The following is a 20148-nucleotide window of genomic DNA, read 5'->3' on the forward strand; positions in this document are numbered from 1 at the left end:
GGAATGTTCCTGTGATTGATTTTTCTGTCTACAAAATCTGTTGTGGAATCTAAGACATTCCATAGAATGTTTGCTGTGGAATCTGTGTATATTCAGCTAAGGTTTTTACAGGGATTGGCGATAAAGGATCCGAATGGCATTCAGGCTACCTGATGGTAGAATGCATAGGTTCGATATCAAAGCAGTAACATGACGGAAAAAATCTGCACCCTACTTCACAGTGTGACCTATGGCACAGATGTCCATTGAAAACAATTGCAAGTGATATCCAAGTGTCTTGGAATCCACATGAATTTAATTTTTTTGGGGGGGGGGAAACAAGGTATCATCTGACATTAAACTTTGATAATCCAAAGCAACGCTTATAAATTCTTATGGGAAATTTAAACACATACTAGTCCTGCTGTGTCCATGCATCATCTCCTATGTCATGGACACACTTCCTTGATTGACAGTTGTAAATGCAGGGCTCATAGCTGTAGGAAAAATTCTCCCACTATCAGCTTGTGTATCGCTACTGTCAGTGAGGACAAGCTGGGAGCTGTAGTTTTGCTAATGCTAGGGGAGATGTGAGCAGACAGCATACTGAGGGAGGGGGCGGAGACCTGCACAGTGAGGCCACGCCCCCTCCATTTGAGAGGAATTCAATCTAGTGAGCTAAATTAAAAGTGTAATAAAAATTAATAAAGGTGCTAGACACATAAAAATTAGATGTACATGGTCAGGAGTAGGTACTGAGTGATATATTTAAAAAAAAAATTGTTGGATCTGATGGGTACGCTTTAAAGTATACCTGTCCATAAAAATGTAGTTTTTTTTAGTTTTTACATATCCTAGGGACATGTGTTGGGGTCTGAGTGTTTGGACCCAGACTGATCAATGAACAAGCAGAGAAAGAAGGGAGCTCTGTGCTATGAGACATAGACGTTTCCATAGACATACATTATGAGTCCGTCCGTCCGTGAGCATGGACTTCTTTCGCTTCTTCATCATGATTGGTCAGGATCTTAACACTCGGACCCCAACTGATCAAAAAATGTTCATGTCTTTTCATGGCAGTACCCACTTAATAAATGAATTCAGCAATAATTCTAAAACGTACTTGTGCGTTATGTGTTTTATTTTAACAGGTTCCCTAATATTGCATTTTGTATTGTATTTAGAGATGAGCGAACTTACAGTAAATTCGATTCGTCACAAACTTCTCGGCTCGGCAGTTGATGACTTATCCTGCATAAATTAGTTCAGCTTTCAGGTGCTCCGGTGGGCTGGAAAAGGTGGATACAGTCCTAGGAAAGAGTCTCCTAGGACTGTATCCACCTTTTCCAGCCCACCGGAGCACCGGAAGGCTGAATTAATTTATGCAGGAAAAGTTATAAACTGCCGAGCTGAGAAGTTCGTGACGAATCGAATTTACTGTAAGTTCGCTCATCTCTAATTGTATTATATATAGTAAAAAGATGCACAGATTACATATCATTTTAATTAAGAGAAATAAAGTTACGTGTTCTGCATTTCTTGCTAATCGATCCTTTGGAGTCTTTTTTGCAACGTTCATATAGTAAAAGAAGGCAACGTCTAGATCCAAACTATGATTGTCAATTCCTTGCAGGTGCTTATATCCAAGCTTCAGGATAGCAAGCCTATCATTTCCTTGTGCTCCAACCAGGTTGTAAAGCAGAGCCTAGAAACAAAGGGAGGTAAACAAAAAGAAGTGAAAGATCATCGAGTACATCCCAACTATGAATTGTTCATTCACACCACGGTTTATGTATACAGTGACCGTATACAGTTTTATATTATAAACTCCTTATAAGATTAGTAATGTACCCGGCAGTATCCGCCTGTCCAGATGGAGTGCTCAAGCTTGTGCAACCATGGACTCCTTCCCTTTCAATGTTGCTTTAGCTAATATACAGAGATGCAGCTGATAGCTATCCATATAAGGGATAACTACACCATCAGGAAGTTAAAATCTTGGCTTTTATTGTCGTTTACATGGCCAGATACAGCCCACGAGGTGACAGTCTGTTTTGTGCGGCTCCCCTCACTTCCTCAAGTGATTTGAGAAAGTGCAGGGAGCCGCACAAAACAGACTGTCGTCTCATGTGTTGTATCTGGGAATGTAAATTACAATAAATGCCAACATTTTATCCACCTGATGGTAGGTGCCATTATGTTAGAATCTATTTTGGATATTTATATTATAAAACTATTAAAAAAAAGCGTATTTCCATAGAAACTTTATTTAAAAAGTAAGTTTTGTACGGTTTGGCATATTTGTGGTTCAGTCAGTTTTTTTTGCCTAACAAAAACTGTGTCCTACCACTGTTTTGTCTACTGTTTCAAAGCTGTATCTTCACTTTATATAGTATTGTAGTCAATGAGAACAGAAAAAAAACAAATGTGTATACAGTTTCAGCTCATACGATTTTAGTACTCCTAAACTGTATGCATAAACTATGGTGTAAATGCACCTTTGATTCTTGATGAACTTAAATGATAGAAACTGTTAGGCCAGTTTCACATGAATATGATATGGATGCATTTTTGTCCATATATCACGGAAGGAATAACTACATACTGAAAGCATTATCGATCCCTATGAGCCTTTAAGATCAGGTGAGTAAAATCATACTTTGGGCATAAACACTTGTCTGAAACTGGCTGTACAAAAATTGTTCACTTGATGGTACCCACCTCAGCTGGATCAGCAGGCACACCAAGCCCAATTTCATACATTATACTGAGCAGGTAAGATGCTTTATGGTATCTGGTGCAGCTGGAATCCAACAAGTTAGGGACAGCATCTCTGAGGTGTAGAAAACTATATGACAAATTCTTCATAGTTTCCTCAAATAAATGTTTTCCAAACTGCAAAACTGGGTCATTAAAAAAATCTAAAAACAGAATAAATATATAAATAATAAATAAGAAAGTCTGATCTGACAATAAGCATGTATCATTTGCTTGCACACAAAATTACTTTAAAGGGGATATCCAACATAAGGGGACTATAGTAATTACCTGCCAGATAGTAATGGGCATGCTGAGGAAGGATCCATGCTTGTTTTGGGGCTAAATTACTTTGTTGTGAGTCCTCCATTCAGGGCCGGCCTTAGGTGCTCAGGCGCCCTGTGCAAGCTAACCTTGTGGATCCGAGCATTGGGCCCCCCGCTATCTCCTGCACAGGGTCCCAGCAGTCGGCTGGAAGGGGGGCATGCCGTACCCCGCACGGAGCGCCGGCCGACACGGCCCTCCATGTACCCCATAGAGATACATGGAGGGGGTGTGCCGGCTGTGGCTTCCTGCGGGGTACAGACGTCAGCTTCCAGCAAACTGCCGGGGCCTGTGAAGGAGATTGTGGGGGGGGGGGGGATGGGGGGTACTGAATATAATACTGCCACACACTGTACCCTAAAGAAAATACTGCTATACACTGTACCCACTAAATATAATACTGCCACACACTGTACCCTGAATATAATACTGCCACACACTGTACCCCCTGAATATAATTCTGACATATATGCATACACATCATATACACATATACACCCCCTCTTATCCTGTGTCCTCATCACCCCCAAAACCCCTGCCAAACCTCTCCTCATCACTACTATTACCCCCCCTTTCCTCATTACCCCCATAACCCCCCCTGCACCTCTCATCCACTCCATAACCCCCCTGCACCTCTCATCACCCCCATAACCCCCCTGCACCTCTCATTCCCCCCCTGCACCTCTCATCACCCCCATAACCCCCCCCCCGCACCTCTAATCACCCCCCGCACCTCTCATCACCCCCATAACCCCCCCCCCCCGCACCTCTCATCCCCCCCATATCCCCCCGCACCTCTCATCACCCCCATAACCCCCCCCCCCCGCACCTCTTATCACCCCCATCACCCCCCGCACCTCTCATCACCCCCATCACCCCCCCCCCCGCACCTCTCATCACTCCCCCATCACTCATCACCCCCCCACACCTCTCATCACCCTCCTAACCCCCCCTGCACCTCTTATCACCTCCACAACCAATGCGCCCCCCCCCCCGCAAGTTTACTTACCCTGCCGGGGATTGATGCATCGTCGTGAGGCGGCTGCTCCTGTCACTGCACGGGGGAGGATGAAGAAGATCGCGCAGGATGTAGGCAGGGACAGGTCAGGTGATTGGAGTAGACGTGCGTGCCTGCGCGGGGCACGTGACGTCTCTACTCCAATCAGCCCTTGGCCTGTACGGCCCTGCAGTGATTCTTAAGGGGCCCTAGAAGTAGAAGTAGAAATGTGCGGGCGGTGGCAGGCCCCCCGAACTATGAGACAAGCCAGTTAATAAAAAAATTTAAAAAAGCGAGCTGTGTCGGCCACCGGGTGCCCCAGTTGCTATGGCGCCCTGTGCGGCCGCACAGCTCGCACACCCCTAAGGCCGGCCCTGCCTCCATTACACTGCTTCATTCTTTTGGTGAAATGGCTATTTCTTTATGGAGTTCCTTCCTTTCATCTACAAGTCCCAGGTTCCCTTGTTTGTTAGTGTGAGGTACTTTTGTCCCTCCCACACCTTAGCCACCCCACCAATTGCAGCACAGCTGAGCTGCCTTGCATGCTGTTCTGTGTTTTAACTACAATTTTCTGCAGACCTTTGTCGAATGATCTCCCTCCCACACAGTGGTTGCTCCACCCACTGAAGGACAAACAGTCTGCCTTTCAACACCTGGGAAAAGCTGAGACAACACTCCTTTTCTATACTGCTAAAAATGAACATCCGGAGCAAAGATCACATAAGATTGCGAGACCAGCCATCAAACACAGGTACAGACACTATATTATGAACTACACACACTTTACAGCCCATGTAGCACAGTCAGTGAAGTAAAATAAAATCCTGGAATAGCCCTATAATGGCTTGTTGTTATTATTACATGCTTTATACAGATCATTTTGCTATTTAAAGTTGCTTCATCTGCCTGCAGTAACACACTTTTTGGCACTTCCCCCAGCTAAAAACATCCAAAGACCAATACAACAGTGCCCTTTAGGCTATGTTTATGTGACAGAATTTCCGTGCAGAATTCCGCAGAAGATTTCCTCAGCCAAAATTTAAAGCACATTGGGGGAGATTTATCAAAGGATTTAGACTGGTTTTTCCTGTCTAAATTTGTCGCACAGAAAGTCGCAGTCTAAATATGTGTGACTTTTCTGCAACTTTTGCTCTAGAGGATTTTTAGAACATGATGCATGCAAGTCTATTTTAGACAGAAATGCATAGGAAAATGCATTGGTGCTGAATTTATCAAGTGCGACTTTTGTGCGACAAGTCGCATCTGCCCAAAATACGCTGAAATGTCAGACCATGTTGGAGCAGGTCTAAATGCAGTTTAAGCTGTAGACCCTGAAGTCTGAGCACAGAATTTATCAAGGGCTGTGAGACCTTTGATAAATTAGGAACACAATAGACAGGAGACTACCACATACGCTGGTCTATAAGCATACCCAGAATAGACTAGATTAGTAAATGTCCCCCATGATGTTTAAGTGGTTTCGGCTGTCCAATTCCAACAGTGGAATTTTCGAGGCAGACTGACCTATTTTTAAAGTTTACAGTATTGCGTACGGATTTCCCATAGCACTCAGTGAGGATTTGAATTTTGGCAGAATTCTGTGTTGTGAGCACACAGAAATTCTGTTGATATTCCGCCAATATCTCAATGGAATTCCGTAATTCCATTCAGCAAGCTGTGCTAAACAGAATTTGTGTGGAATTGCGGATTTTCCACCATTTGAACATAGCCTAAATCTAAATTATTAAAACAGCAAATTATAATATGAACCTATGCAACAGGGTTTGTCATGCTGGGCCTTTAAACAACATGGCCGGCATTTATCATTGTAGGTGTAAGTGAAGCATTTATCATTGTAGGTGTAAGTGAAGCATTTATCATTGTAGGTGTAAGTGAAGCATTTATCATTGTAGGTGTAAGTGAAGCATTTTTCTACACTTTTTTTGTGTGCTGGTAATGTGTAGGACCACCACATTTATTGAATGGTCACAGAGCATTTGATACATTTTGTACAGGTACACATTTTCTGAAATTTCTCTCTTTACCTACACCATAAAGATAAGTTAAGTCTGGGCTGGTGTCGTTTTAGAGACTTTTCAGTGACTTTGCGCCTTTTTTGCGCCATTTCACAAAAAGGCACAGTTCACAAAACCCGTCCATATCTTGTGTATTGCCAAAATCAGTGGATTGCAACTCAAAATCAGCAGAAATGTGTAAACTAAAAGGTGAAAATAAACCCAGCTTGCGCCTTTTTTTGCGCCTTTTCTAGACACAAAAAACAGTCTAAAGACAATGATAAAGGTCATCCCATGTATGCTCTGCAGTGACTCAAGGGCTCCGGCTTCGGCTAGAAATCTTTGTCTTGCAAATGTATTAACAGAGCAGTCTTCTGTCCCATCACAAAAAATGAGTTTCTACTAACAAAACCTTGTACTGCTCCAGGCCATAAGTAATAACATGGAAAGAGGTTTATACATCAAACCTTTAGTCACTGTATAGTTGGGCTCAATGTGGCTTATCGTACAAAATTACTGGGAAAAATGCCAAAGGAATTAAATGCTGCAAACTACAGCCATAAGCAGCCACATAGAATGTGTGTGACCTTCACATATCCATTGTGGTGAGATATAAATCTTCTCCACCGACCTATCCTTATTCCTAATTATCACTATAAAATGATTTGTATTTAGTTTTATTTGATTTGTAGAAAGAGGTCCAGTCTATGAATAGTACCTGCTGCTGGCCAAATAGGGGCAGTAATGGCAGGTCTCCATTGGCATCATGTAAGCATGCTGCACTATTTTGTCTGGTACCTGAGATAGAACCACCCAATGCAGATGTGAACCCATCCTTAACTGGTAGAAATAGAACCACACTCTTTATACTGTTTCTTATACATTATGTCTGTCTTAGGGTAGGCCCATTACCTACAAGAAGCAGCAGAGCTCAAGATCATCCTTTAAATGGGCACTGTCAGATTCAAAAACTTTTTATATGTTGTACGTTTTGGCAAAACATTAACCTTTCTAATATACATCATCAAAAAAATGTATCTCCTGTTCATAAAAATCATGGCTTATAAAAAAAAAAAAAAAAGACCCCTAGGGGGCCCCGTGCCACCCAGAACATAATCCTGTCAGGCTGCAGTATCATATTTGTCCCAGCTGAATCACAGGCATGGACAGAGTCCAGGAAGGGAGGGCACTCCTCTGTGCTCACTTCTGTCTATCAGACTGCAGCATGAAAACAGAGAGGAGGGGATTACAAAGCAGCCTGCAGTGAGTGGATAAAAAGACCAGGAACTGCCCAGCAGACTCAGGGAGGAAGTGAACGATGAGTGAGGGCAGGTTTAGGGCTTACCTCGGACATACCCCTTCCTAAGCAGTAGATGTCAGAATGAGTAAACAGCAGAATAGAGGGGTTTGTGAGTTATATACAGAAGCTAGATACAAAAAAATACTAAAAGTAGCATATAGAAGCATCATCTTTTCTGTGATATGACAGACACTTTAAAGTGCACTGATAATTGATCATGTATGGACAAATGTGGTGTCATGAACTCATGAAATCCACCATATAGTTTTTCATACAGTAATATCTGCTACAGGACAGGGATGAGGCTAAGATATTAATGCAAACTTACCCCAGGAAATCCCATCACTGGTGTTCAGCAACCCAAACAAATTGTTGTATTTATTTTTATCCTCTCGTGTCCAAGGAACCATCCTACTAGTTGGTCTACCTTCATATTTTAGATACAAGTCTTTGTAATAATTCTGTGCTTGACCTGCAATGAATTACAATGGTTACAACTTTACAATGACAAGGTCCATTTGTTGTATACTATACCATAGATCAGCGTTTCCCAACCAGTGTGCTGCCAGCGGTTGCAAAACTACAATTCCCAGCATGCTGGAAGTTGTATTTTTTCAACAGCTGGAGACGCAATGGTTGGGAAACTGGGAAACAAAGCTATAGTTACTTATTGTCCTTCACATGCTGATAATGTGCTCAGTGGTCCAATCATTTTTATTTTTATTTTTTATAAGGATTTCTTATTTATGATATTTCTTAATATTTTACTCACATTTCTAGTTCCCTCGACAATAGATTGATCACTGAGCAGTGACATAGCCCCCCCCCTCCCCCGACCCCCTGCTGCTGCCCCCAGTGATCAGATTTAATCTGTCAGTAAGTGATCAATTCCCCTGCGGCGCCGCCACAGGGAGTGTACAGCATTACATGGTGCCCAATGAAATCACTGGGCTGTGTGGTTACACAGATCAGGATAGTGTAATGTTAGGGGCCTGGGCACGACCTTTCTCCTGGTGCTGGGGCCCGTTACATCACAGTGCCACTCAGCCTATTACCAGCCGAGATGGAACATCGCTGCAGCCAGGGCAGGTTGGCGCGTCGGGTGAGAAGAAAAACTAGGCCAAAGGACGGGAGACTGAATCCTGCAGCAACATGGGAGCAGCGAAAGGTAAGTCAAAAGTTTATTACTTTTATTCCGCCATCCCGGGCATATAGGAGAAATAAACATTGTTGCTGGATTTCCCCTTTAACTTGAAACACTCAAGCATATCAGAGCAATTCAAAGTGCCTGCACCAGTTTTATGCTACCCACAGTTTGGGCAGCATAAAGCTAATGACACGTGCCCTTTACATAAAAAATAGAAAAGATAAAGAAAACTGACTTCTGACTTCTAAATTAAAGGGGTACTCCGCCCCTGGCATCTTATCCCCTATCCAAAGGATAGGGGATAAGATGTTAGATCGCCACGGTCCCGCTGCTGGGGACCCCGGGGATCCCCGCTGCGGCACCGCGCGATCATTACTGCACAGAGCGAGTTCGCTCTGTGCGTAATGACGGGCGATTCAGGGGCCGGAGCAGCGTGATGTCATGGCTCCGCCCCTCATGACATCACGGCCCATCCCCTTAATGCAAGTCTATGGCAGGGGGCGTGCCGACCACCACGCCCCCTCTCATAGACTTATATTGATGGGGGCGGGCCGTGACTTCACGAGGGGCGGAGCCGTGACGTAACGATGCACCGGCCCCTGTATTGCCCGTCATTACGTGCAGAGCGATCTCGCTCTGTGCAGTAATGATAGCGGGGTGCCACAGCGGGGATCCCGGGGCTCCACAGCAGCGGGACCCCGGCGATCTGACAGGGATAAGATGTCTAGGGGCGGAGTACCCCTTTAAAACATGTATGCATTTTGCAATATAAAAAATATATCAGATTAGCAAAATGCTAACATAGGTGCCAAAAAAAAACAAATAGTATGAAAAATATTTCGGATCATGAAGGCTAAAAATAGGTCCTAGGGTGGATAAACTTGTACATAATATACTGCACATATAAAGAAGAGTACATATGTATATTATTAATTCCTTGTACTTACACTTAGTCTCCAGGTCATGTTTATCCTGTAGAATACTGGTATGTAGTCGCACTATCTGCCTGACGTGCATACATCTGCTATAGTAATCGTGTATCTGATGGTAAATCTTATCATCCGGTAAAGGGTTGGATATCTGCAATGATACAAGTATTACATATTTTCTTCTCAGTAACCCTCCCCAATGATATAAGTCTGCTCAGTAAGAAGTCAGTATCACCATATTGCCTACTTTTTCACAGTTTTACAACTATACTACAAATGCTTTCACTGTGAATTTACCGTTAATAGAGTTTGCTTTCTAAGTGAAGCAGTTCTTGAAACTATTTTAGGGAAATATTTTTAGAGCTGTTTTACTATTGCATTAGGATGCATAAGCTGTCACCTCTCCTGACATGTTTGTTTTGGTAGGTCTATAAAATAACAATTTTGCACCATCTTTTTTAAGAAATCTGGATTATGTTGTTCCTTTTCTGTGTGATTCCTCTTAGAAGAGTAGGGACAGATTAAGAAAGCTGGGTTACTTTTCAGTAGAATGTTTCCACACAGTCTATACATTGTCAGCATAGATTTGACAGTATAAAGCTATGGTTACACTTGCATTGTATGTTGAACACTAACTGTGCCCTAGGATCAAATTGAGATACAATGGGTTCTATTTTGATGGAAAGACTAGCATTACATGCAGCACTACTCGGAACTTCTGTTGTATCTGTCAGACTTGGGATGGAGCATCAGCTGCAAATGTGATCATCTAAAAAGCTTTAGAAAATGTAAAGCCTCATTCACATGGGGCATGGCGACACCCAATTGACAATCTAGTTATATATGTCCAGAAGGAATAAGAGAGAAAAAGCACTAGAGTACTATCTATGAGTGTTCCATTGAAGGGAGAGGTCAACTGATGGAACCCCCTCAATCTCCAGAATGGGACCCCGGCTGTAAGAGAGAGAGCGCATTCTGCAGTTGACTCGTGCCCCATTCATCTCTATACCTGGGTGCAGCACATGGACAGTTCTGGTGCTTCCATACAGATGAATGGAGCACAAGAATAAAAGTAGTTATTAAAACATCTTTAATGGACTGGGATAAGCGAAGAATCTATTTTACATTGATGATGCATCTGCGGCAAAAACAAGCTTTATAATGTAGAGGTGGCATATACAATGTCTGTATTCTGGGAAGGAAGAGAGAATGAAAGCAGCCACACAGCCTGTCCCAATGACAAAATACATAGAATTTAATAGGATAAAGAGCAAATCTGGTAAGCGAAATATATTAGGGAAATGCTAATAAGGTAATTTTTTACTATTAGTGGGGCATCATTGGTTTCACAAGCATTGACAGCTCTGTGTCCATTGTTACCAGCCAGGTTTAGTAGATCCTGCCAGCACAGCATCAATTACTGTCAGCATATGGCACATATAATATATTTATATATACCTGATCCATCTGAAGAGCCTTGAGCCGATAATACTTCACAGGTCCAAAGAAGCCATCGATTCCGACCACATACTTGCTGCCTCCGAGGGCCATGTATCCATTAGTATCATCGAAATAGATGTTCTCGTCCAAGCTTTAAAGAAAAGTGTAATGTCATCCATCCAATGAAAACACTTAATAGACATTAAATAAAAACAAAATGTGCAAGTTAAATAACGCTGCTCTCATACGTCTCTTTACAGATATAATACTCACAAGCTGCAAAGATGTGTTGACACTGTCAACCGTTTTTACAGGACTCATGATCATAGGGCTATGTTCACACTGGAATCTGTTTTCACATAATCCAGGATGAGTATGACGATTTATTACAGTCTGCCATCTCTCACTGACATATTATGGGGTCTGTCAGATTGATTTCTGAATACTGAACATTAAAATCCATATCTAAGCCTTGTCCATGATAACCTAGGACATCCAAAACATTCCTAGAAACTTCTATTTTGGGGTACATTTGCATATGTGAACAGAATTCAGCCTTTTTCAGAACTTTTTACAGTAAGCATAGCTATTTCCATCACAAACAATGGAAGATTCGACAGAACAGCCCCCAGTGGCATATGAAGTGTCCCTAAAGGCTGCCATACACATAAGATGGCTGTTGGCTGACAGCTATCTCTCCCTATTTCCCTGGCCAAAGTGTTTGCGTTCTCTCTAAGAACAAAAGGATCGGGCAGTTGAACCTTTTTTCTCCTAGATCATCTTCGGGAAGAATCAGAAGGCCTCTGTACTCATGAGACAACAACAAAAAAATCCAGGACTACCCCTGAGTGTAAAAGGGGTCTATTGGGTACTGTTGAGATGCCTCGTACAGCAGGTCATGCAACATATTACGGCTTCACGTATGAATGGAAGCCACAAAGCAGATGTGAACATATTATCAGGCCATAGCATTATCCAAGGAAGGGTTACTGAGCAGAGCTAGATTTGTACTGCCAGGGATAATGCCACACAACAGCCTTTTGTGTGCAATGTAAATAATAGTCGTGTTTGTCCTAGTAAGTACAGTGGAAGATTTAAGTAACCGTGACCAAACTGGGAAAAAGTGGTTTAGGGAGTTTTGCTATGCACTTTAACCCCTTAAGGACGCAGCCCTTTTTCACCTTAAGGACTGAGCCCTTTTTCGCAATTCTGACCACCGTCACTTTACGAATTAATAGCGCGAAAGCGCTTTTACCGAATATTCTGTTTCTGAGAATGTTTTTTCGTGACATATTCTACTTTATTTTGGTGGTAAATTTTCGGCATTAATTGCATCCTTTTTTGGTGAAAAATCCCAAAATTTCATGAACATTTTTAAAATTTAGCATTTTTCTAACTTTGAAGCTCTCTACTTGTAAGGAAAATGGATATTCCAAATAAATTATATTTTTCTTCACAAACACAATATGTCCACTTTATGTTGGCATCATAAAATGAACATTTTTTTATTGCTTTTTGAAAAAATTAGAGAGCTTCAAAGTAGAGCAGCAATTTTCAAAAATGTCATGAAAATTGCTAAATCTGAAGGGACAGATGTTACAGAACTACAACTCCCAGCATGCCTGGGCAGTCGAGGCATGCTGAGAGTTGTAGTTTGGCAACATCCGGAGGGCTACCGTTTGGGCACCACTGTAACAGTGGTCTCCAAACGGTGACCCTCCAGATGTTGCATAACTACAACTCCCAGGATGCCCAGAGAGCCTTTGGCTGTCTGGGCATGCTGGGAGTTGCAGTTTGGCCTTCCTAGTGGTTGCCACAGTAAAGATCGTTTTGCTTTCACTTTCAATTCCCCCCCCCCCCAACCCCCTGTCCTGCGCTGTCATTGGTCAGAACTCCGTTCTGCTAATGGCAGGGGATAGGAGGAGATCGCAGCTTTGCAACCTCACTCCTATCACTTAGGCTGATCGGGGCTGTTGCTGACAGCTCCGATCAGTCCTATTTTCCAGGTGATCGGGTCACCAGAGACCCGATCGGGCCGGAATTGGAGAAAATCGCATGTCTGAATTGAGGGGGGGGGGGGTCTCAGGACCCCCCTGGGCAATGTGCCGGGGTGCCTGCTGAATGATTTCAGCAGGCATCCGGCTCCGGTCCCCACCTTAAGGACTTGGAATGCAGGGCGTATCCATACGCCCTGTGTCCTGAAGAGGTTAAACCATGGTTTGGTACATATTTATGCTGACTGTGTTTTCTTTATTAAATTTTTTTGAAATATGTTTTGAAAAAATTTAGGACTATGGATGGAGTGATAAACTGAAGAAATACACCATGGGGCTCGCCACTAAGGCAGCATTTCTGAAAACATCTATGTGCAAACAGATAAAAGGCAGGTAGGAACAAAGGTAAGTATTCAACTGGTACATTTTTTCTATGCACAAGTTTTGATAAATGTTCCCCATTGTGTAAATCTAAGTACAACCTACCTTTGTACTATATTTCATCCTGTAGTTTTTTTCTATTTTTCATTTTGTATTTACATTCCTAATGCTTTTGTTGTGGCACACTGCTATTCTAAAAAAAAGGTAACTTTCAACATGCCCTAAAATGCACCATTCCACATGCATTTTGTAAATGGTAAAGATTCCAGAACATTTCATACTTAATTCTACTCAATGGGGGACACACAGTTCACAGGACACACATGTGTTATGATGCAGGTTTTATACTGTTTGTTTTACCTTTGTTAGCAGAATTTAAAAAATATATATTTTACTTACCTGTAAGATTGACTGTCATAACTTTCTAATTCTTGTCCAATAAAGGTGTTTAATATAATCTGCACAGAACAGAATATTCAGGAATAAATACATAATCCTAAATCATAATAATGATAATGACAGTGTGATGTCCCATTAAGGGATATAGTCCCGTACAGTACTTCCGCCCTGTCAAGTTTAGTCCCTCTGTGTCCTAAGGGCTCTCCTGCAGTGTCTCCTCCATAGTAATCTATATCTAATGTATAGTGTTGAGTGTGTTATTTATAAAGGACCTTTAAGGACCTTTGAATTAGTAACATGATAATGTGTTCACATGATGGGTTTGTTACCCAGAGTGCACCAGCTAACCAGGTGACCTGCAGCTTGACCTATAGTCTTCTGGCTCAGCCCCCCTTTATAAGGGGGCAGCCATTTCAATCTCTCTCTTCTACCACTCTTAGATCCTGAGGCACAGTAAAGACCAGATGTCTCAGAGCTAGTGTCCAGCACATCTGGAGGCCTCAAGCCTAACCAACAGCCACATGCCGGTAAGTCAACACATCTATGACTGCTGTCACTACCTACAGTCAAGTCTATTATAGTCAGCGTGGCTGTCCTAAAGTCTGTCAAAGTCACTACAATTCCCAGAAAGCTGCGAGGTCCTTCTGCGTTACCGGACTCCTCTCTATGGAATCCTGGCCTAGCTGTAAAGACTATTTCCATCTGTCTACCTCAGTAAAGCTACCATTAACCCTAACCTGGTCTTGGACTATTATTGCCCTGCCTAACCTTGGGATAGCGGTGCTACCATTCGGGTGGTTACCAGGAAAACCATGCCCTGGCATCAGGAACATTCAGGGGTTAATAACACCTTGCCCCTGGGCTACAACATCTACCCCATTCAACTTCACACCACGAGACACCACAACAGTATATTGAATTTACTATGTATAGTCAGAGATATTTATGCGTTATATTTTTCATACATTTTTAAAGAGAACTTGGAAGGTCCCCAGGGCCTCTCACAGTGGCAAAAGGAATTGAGAAGAAGAGTGCTCTGATGAGGAGAGTGCCATGTGCGAAGAAGAATATGCACAGTAGATTTCTGATGTCACCTTTTGTTAAGCTTTTTTTTTTCCTTTCCCACTGCAAGCACACCTCTTGTCTTATTAATTACAACCCTCATGTCAATTATCAGAAAGGAAGCCTCAGTAATAAAGACCCATATTGACTACATGTTCAGCTTCACATGGTCTGCACGTGTTCATGAGCCCTTCCTTTTTTTTATTTTTTTTTGGCTTTATGTTACTAAATGTTCTTTATACTAGCAGCAGACATATCATTGGGGCAAACTGTATACTTACAAGGTGTCCCAATAGGGGAGGGTGGCCTCTACCAACGGTCACCATGCACATTTGAAAATACTCAGTTGAAACCACCGATTTCAGCATGACGAGCCAACTGTCTAGTGTGTATGGGGGCCTCTCTTTTCCGACAGATGACATTGGATGAGACAAGGATCGGGCATGTTGAATTTCAATTGCCCCATCCTTTTGTTTGGCTGACAGCTATAGCATGTGTATGGCCACAAGCAGCGTACAAGTCTCTAATAAATTTCATGTAAAGGCCTGAGCTAATATACAGTGGGGATCAAAAGTTTGGGCACCCCAGGTAAAAATTTGTATTAATGTGAATACAGAAGCCAAGGAAAGAAGGAAAAATCTCCAAAAGGCATCAAATTACAGATTAGACATTCTTATAATATGTTAACAAAAGTTAGATTTTGTTTCCATCATTTACACTCAAAATAACAGAAAACAAAAAAAATGGCATCTGCAAAAGTTTAGGCACCCTGCAGAATTTATAGCATGCACTGCCCCCTTTGCAAAGCTGAGACCTGCCAGTTTCATGGATTGTTCTAAATCATCATCTGGGAAGACCAGGTGATGTCAATCTCAAAGGGTTTAAATGCCCAGACTCATCTGACCTTGCCCCAACAATCAGCACCATGGGTTCTTCTAAGCAGTTGTCTAGAAATCTGAAACTGAAAATAGTTGACGCTCACAAAGCTAGAGAAGGCTATAAGAAGATAGCAAAACGTTTTCAGATGTCAATATCCTCTGTTCGGAATGTAATTAAGAAATGGCAGTCATCAGGAACAGTGGAAGTTAAAGCAAGATCTGGAAGACCAAGAAAAATATCAGACAGAACAGATTGCAGGATTGTGAGAAAAAGAATTCAAAACCCACGTTTGACAGCACAATCCCTTCAGAAAGATCTGGCAGACACTGGAGTTGTGGTACACGATTCCACTATAAAGAGATACTTGTACAAATATGGTCTTCATGGAAGAGTCATGAGAAGAAAACCTCTTCTACGTCCTCACCACAAAAATCATCGTTTGAACTGTGCAAATGAACATATAGACAAGCCTGATGCATTTTGGAAAAAAGTTCTGTGAACCGATTTGGTTAAAATGGAACTTTTTGGCCGGAATGAGCAAAGGTACATTTGGAGAAGAAGGGGAACAGAATTTAATGAAAAGAACCTCTGTCCCACTGTTAAGCATGGGGTGGATCAATCATGCTTTGGGGTTGTATTGCAGCCAGTGGCACAGGGAACATCTCACGAGTAGAAGGAAAAATCGATTCAATAAAATGTAAGCAAATTTTGGATGCTAACTTGATGCCATCTGTGAAAAAGCTAAAGTTAAAGAGAGGATGGCTTCTACAAATGGATAATGATCCTAAACACACCTCGAAATCCACGGGGGATTACATCAAGAGGCGTAAACTGAAGGTTTAGCCATGGCCTTCACAATCTCCTGACCTTAACATAATTGAAAATATTATGGATAGACCTTAAAAGAGCAGTGTGTGACGGACAGCCCAGAAATCTCAAAGAACTAGAAGACTTTTGTAAGGAAGAATGGGCGAAGATACCTCAAACAGGAATTGAAAGACTCTTGGCTGGCTACAAAAAGTGTTTACAAGCTGTGATACTTGCCAAAGGAGGCAGTACAAGATATCAACTCTGCAGGGTGCCCAAACATTTGCAGACACCATTTTTTTTCTGCTATTTTGAAAGTGTAAATGATGGAAATAAAATCTAACTTTTGTTGACATATAAGAATGTCTAATCTGTAATTTGATGCCTTTTGGAGATTTTTTCCATCTTTCCTTGGCTTCTTTATGCACATTAATACAAATTTTTACCTGGGGTGCCCAAACTTTTGATCCCCACTGTATAGCATAGCCTTAACTTACTGATAATTGTGTTGGAAATATAAGGGAGGACACCAAGGAGACCATTCACTGTTCATTTTTTTTGTGTCCCTGCATTACATATTTATATATGAAAGTCAATTTCATTTGAGGAAATAAACACCTTATTTTACTTATGGTAATACCGTTCCAAACAATAGCTGTGTAATCCTGGTACCTGGCACTGCAGAGCAGACTTACCATTTTTCTTAAAATTGTAATGTCTAGCCGGACCCACTGATACAGTGGTAGATAGAACTGTGAAACCATTGCGATATCATCCCCTGCAGTGAGTTGCACCTGAACATGGACTTGGCCTGATAACAGAAACATGAAAATATTGACCATAAATAACTTGCAATGACTGTAAATTGTGTGGTAAATCAAGTGCAAGTGGTTTAGCAAAAATCATATATTTTGTTTTTAAAGTAATGTATTTATTAAAGTGTTTTCTATACAGGATAACCAAGTGTTAATTTCATTGTACAGGCTGTTATAGACATAGGGGGGCATTTACTAAAGGGTTTAGTCATTTTTTTCTGACTATTTTTGGCGCAAAATTGTCGCAATTGCGCCTACCCTATAAATTGTGCGACTTTCCCTAGCAAGAGCTAGAAAGTCAAATTTTTTTTTCCCGCTTAATTTACGCAAGTTTTCAGTTTTGACTTGCAGTGGTCAGGAATTTATTAACTGAGACAGTCGCAGTTGCGCAATAAACTGTCGCAACGGCCGTAAAAATTGACTAAATTTACTCCAGCTCCAACATGGAGCAGGAAAAGCTGCTGCCGCCCGGGCTCCGACATACTTTCTCCCCGCTACCCTCACTGCGCTACCGGGACACTGCAGTCACTACAGTGATTTACATCCCACCCCTCTCACCTGCCAGCGCCACACAACTCCCATCTGTCTGCTGTTGCAAGACTACAAGTCCCAGCATGGCCTTACAGTGAGGACACGCTGGGAGTTGTAGTCTTGGAGCAGCGGGAGCTGAGCGGCGCGGGCGGGAGACAAGGGGGGGGGGGGGGTAGCGGGGAGGCCGTATGAGGAGCCCGGGCGGGAGACAAGGGGGGTAGCGGGGAGACCGTATGAGGAGCCGGGGCGGCTGCACTGTAATGTCAGCCCGGGCTCCTGCCCTGAGAGCCATAGGCTTTGGCTGTCAGGGCATGCTGGGTGTTGTAGTTTTGCAACAGCTGGAGGGCCACAGTTTGCAGACCACTGGTGTGTGGTCTGTAAACTGTAGTCCTCCAGCTGTTGCAAAACTAAACAGCTGAAGGGGACCGGCGAAGAAGTTCACTTACCCTTCCGAGGCTCCAGCGACGATCGCTGACGGAGATCGTCGCGCGGCACTGTCGCGCGGCAGTGTCGTGCAGCGCTGGATCCTACGGAAGCCGGTAAGTTGCGCAAGCTTCCCAACCAGGGTGCCTCCAAATGTTGCAAGACTACAACTCCCAGCATGCCTGGACACCCTTTGGCTGTCCGGGCATGCTGGGAGTTGTAGTTTTGCAACAGCTGGAGGCACCCTTGCTGGGAAACACTGGCCTAAAACAGTGTTTCCCAACCAGGGTGCCTCCAGATGTTGCAAGACTACAACTCCCAGCATGCCTGGACAGCCATTGGCTGTCCGGGCATGCTGGGAGTTGTAGTTTTGCAACAGCTGGAGGCACCCTTGTTGGGAAACACTGGCCTAAAACAGTGTTTCCCAACCAGGGTGCCTCCAGATGTTGCAAGACTACAACTCCCAGCATGCCTGGACAGCCATTGGCTGTCCAGGCATGCTGGGAGTTGTAGTTTTGCAACAGCTGGAGGGCCACAGTTTGCAGACCCCTGGTTTGTGGTCTGTAAACTGTAGTCCTCCAGCTGTTGCAAAACTAAACAGCTGAAGGGGACCGGCGAAGAGGTTCACTTACCCTTCCGAGGCTCCAGCGACGATCGCTGTCGGAGATCGTCGCGCGGCACTGTCGCGCGGCACTGTCGCGCGGCACTGTCGCGCGGCACTGTCGCGCAGCGCTGGATCCTACGGAAGCCGGTAAGTTGCGCAGGCTTCCCAACCAGGGTGCCTCCAGTTGTTGCAAGACTACAACTCCCAGCATGCCTGGACAGCCTTTGACTGTCCAGGCATGCTGGGGCTTGTAGTTTTGCAACATCTGGAGGCACCTTGGTTGGGAAACACTGTTTTATTCCAGTGTTTCCCAGCCAGGTTGCCTCCAGATGTTGCAAAACTACAACTCCCAGCATGCCTAGACAGCCTTTGACTGTCCAGGCATGCTGGGACTTGTAGTTTTGCAACATCTGGAGGCACCCTGGTTGGGAAACACTGTTTTAGGCCAGTGTTTCCCAGCCAGGTTGCCTCCAGATGTTGCAAAACTACAACTCCCAGCATGCCTAGACAGCCTTTGACTGTCCAGGCATGCTGGGACTTGTAGTTTTGCAACATCTGGAGGCACCCTGGTTGGGAAACACTGTTTTAGGCCAGTGTTTCCCAGCCAGGTTGCCTCCAGATGTTGCAAAACTACAACTCCCAGCATGCCTAGACAGCCTTTGACTGTCCAGGCATGCTGGGACTTGTAGTTTTGCAACATCCGGAGGCACCTTGGTTGGGAAACACTGTTTTATTCCAGTGTTTCCCAGCCAGGTTGCCTCCAGATGTTGCAAAACTACAACTCCCAGCATGCCTAGACAGCCTTTGACTGTCCAGGCATGCTGGGACTTGTAGTTTTGCAACATCTGGAGGCACCCTGGTTGGGAAACACTGTTTTAGGCCAGTGTTTCCCAGCCAGGTTGCCTCCAGATGTTGCAAAACTACAACTCCCAGCATGCCTAGACAGCCTTTGACTGTCCAGGCATGCTGGGACTTGTAGTTTTGCAACATCTGGAGGCACCCTGGTTGGGAAACACTGTTTTAGGCCAGTGTTTCCCAGCCAGGTTGCCTCCAGATGTTGCAAAACTACAACTCCCAGCATGCCTAGACAGCCTTTGACTGTCCAGGCATGCTGGGGCTTGTAGTTTTGCAACATCTGGAGGCACCCTGGTTGGGAAACACTGGCCTAAAACAGTGTTTCCCAACCAGGGTGCCTCCAGATGTTGCAAAACTACAAGTCCCAGGTTGGGAAACACTGTGCCCGGCCTCCGCCCCACCTTACTGTAAGGGCATGCTGGGAGTTGTAGTCCTGCAGCTGGGGGCAGGGGACAAGCTTGTCACTTGCCCACACATCTCCTGCACCACACAACTACAAATCCCAGCATG

At 43.6% G+C, this 20148-nt stretch overlaps 1 protein-coding gene across 4 annotated transcripts in view; it reads right to left on the bottom strand.

The window, feature by feature from the left end:
• Window positions 1-20148, bottom strand: part of SEL1L3 (SEL1L family member 3) — a 119708-nt gene that overhangs the window by 45921 nt on the left and 53639 nt on the right. For all 4 annotated transcript variants that reach the window (XM_056555929.1, XM_056555919.1, XM_056555946.1 and 1 more), the window contains 7 exons: window positions 17106-17221; window positions 13663-13721; window positions 10907-11039; window positions 9467-9599; window positions 7701-7844; window positions 2701-2900; window positions 1505-1684 (listed from right to left, as the gene is read on the bottom strand). In XM_056555929.1, the coding sequence (XP_056411904.1) occupies window positions 1505-1684; window positions 2701-2900; window positions 7701-7844; window positions 9467-9599; window positions 10907-11039; window positions 13663-13721; window positions 17106-17221 (965 nt within the window). The remainder of the gene's footprint in view (window positions 1-1504; window positions 1685-2700; window positions 2901-7700; window positions 7845-9466; window positions 9600-10906; window positions 11040-13662; window positions 13722-17105; window positions 17222-20148) is intronic.

Source organism: Hyla sarda, chromosome 1 (genome assembly GCF_029499605.1).
Source record: "Hyla sarda isolate aHylSar1 chromosome 1, aHylSar1.hap1, whole genome shotgun sequence".
Classification (NCBI taxonomy): Eukaryota; Metazoa; Chordata; class Amphibia; order Anura; family Hylidae; genus Hyla; species Hyla sarda.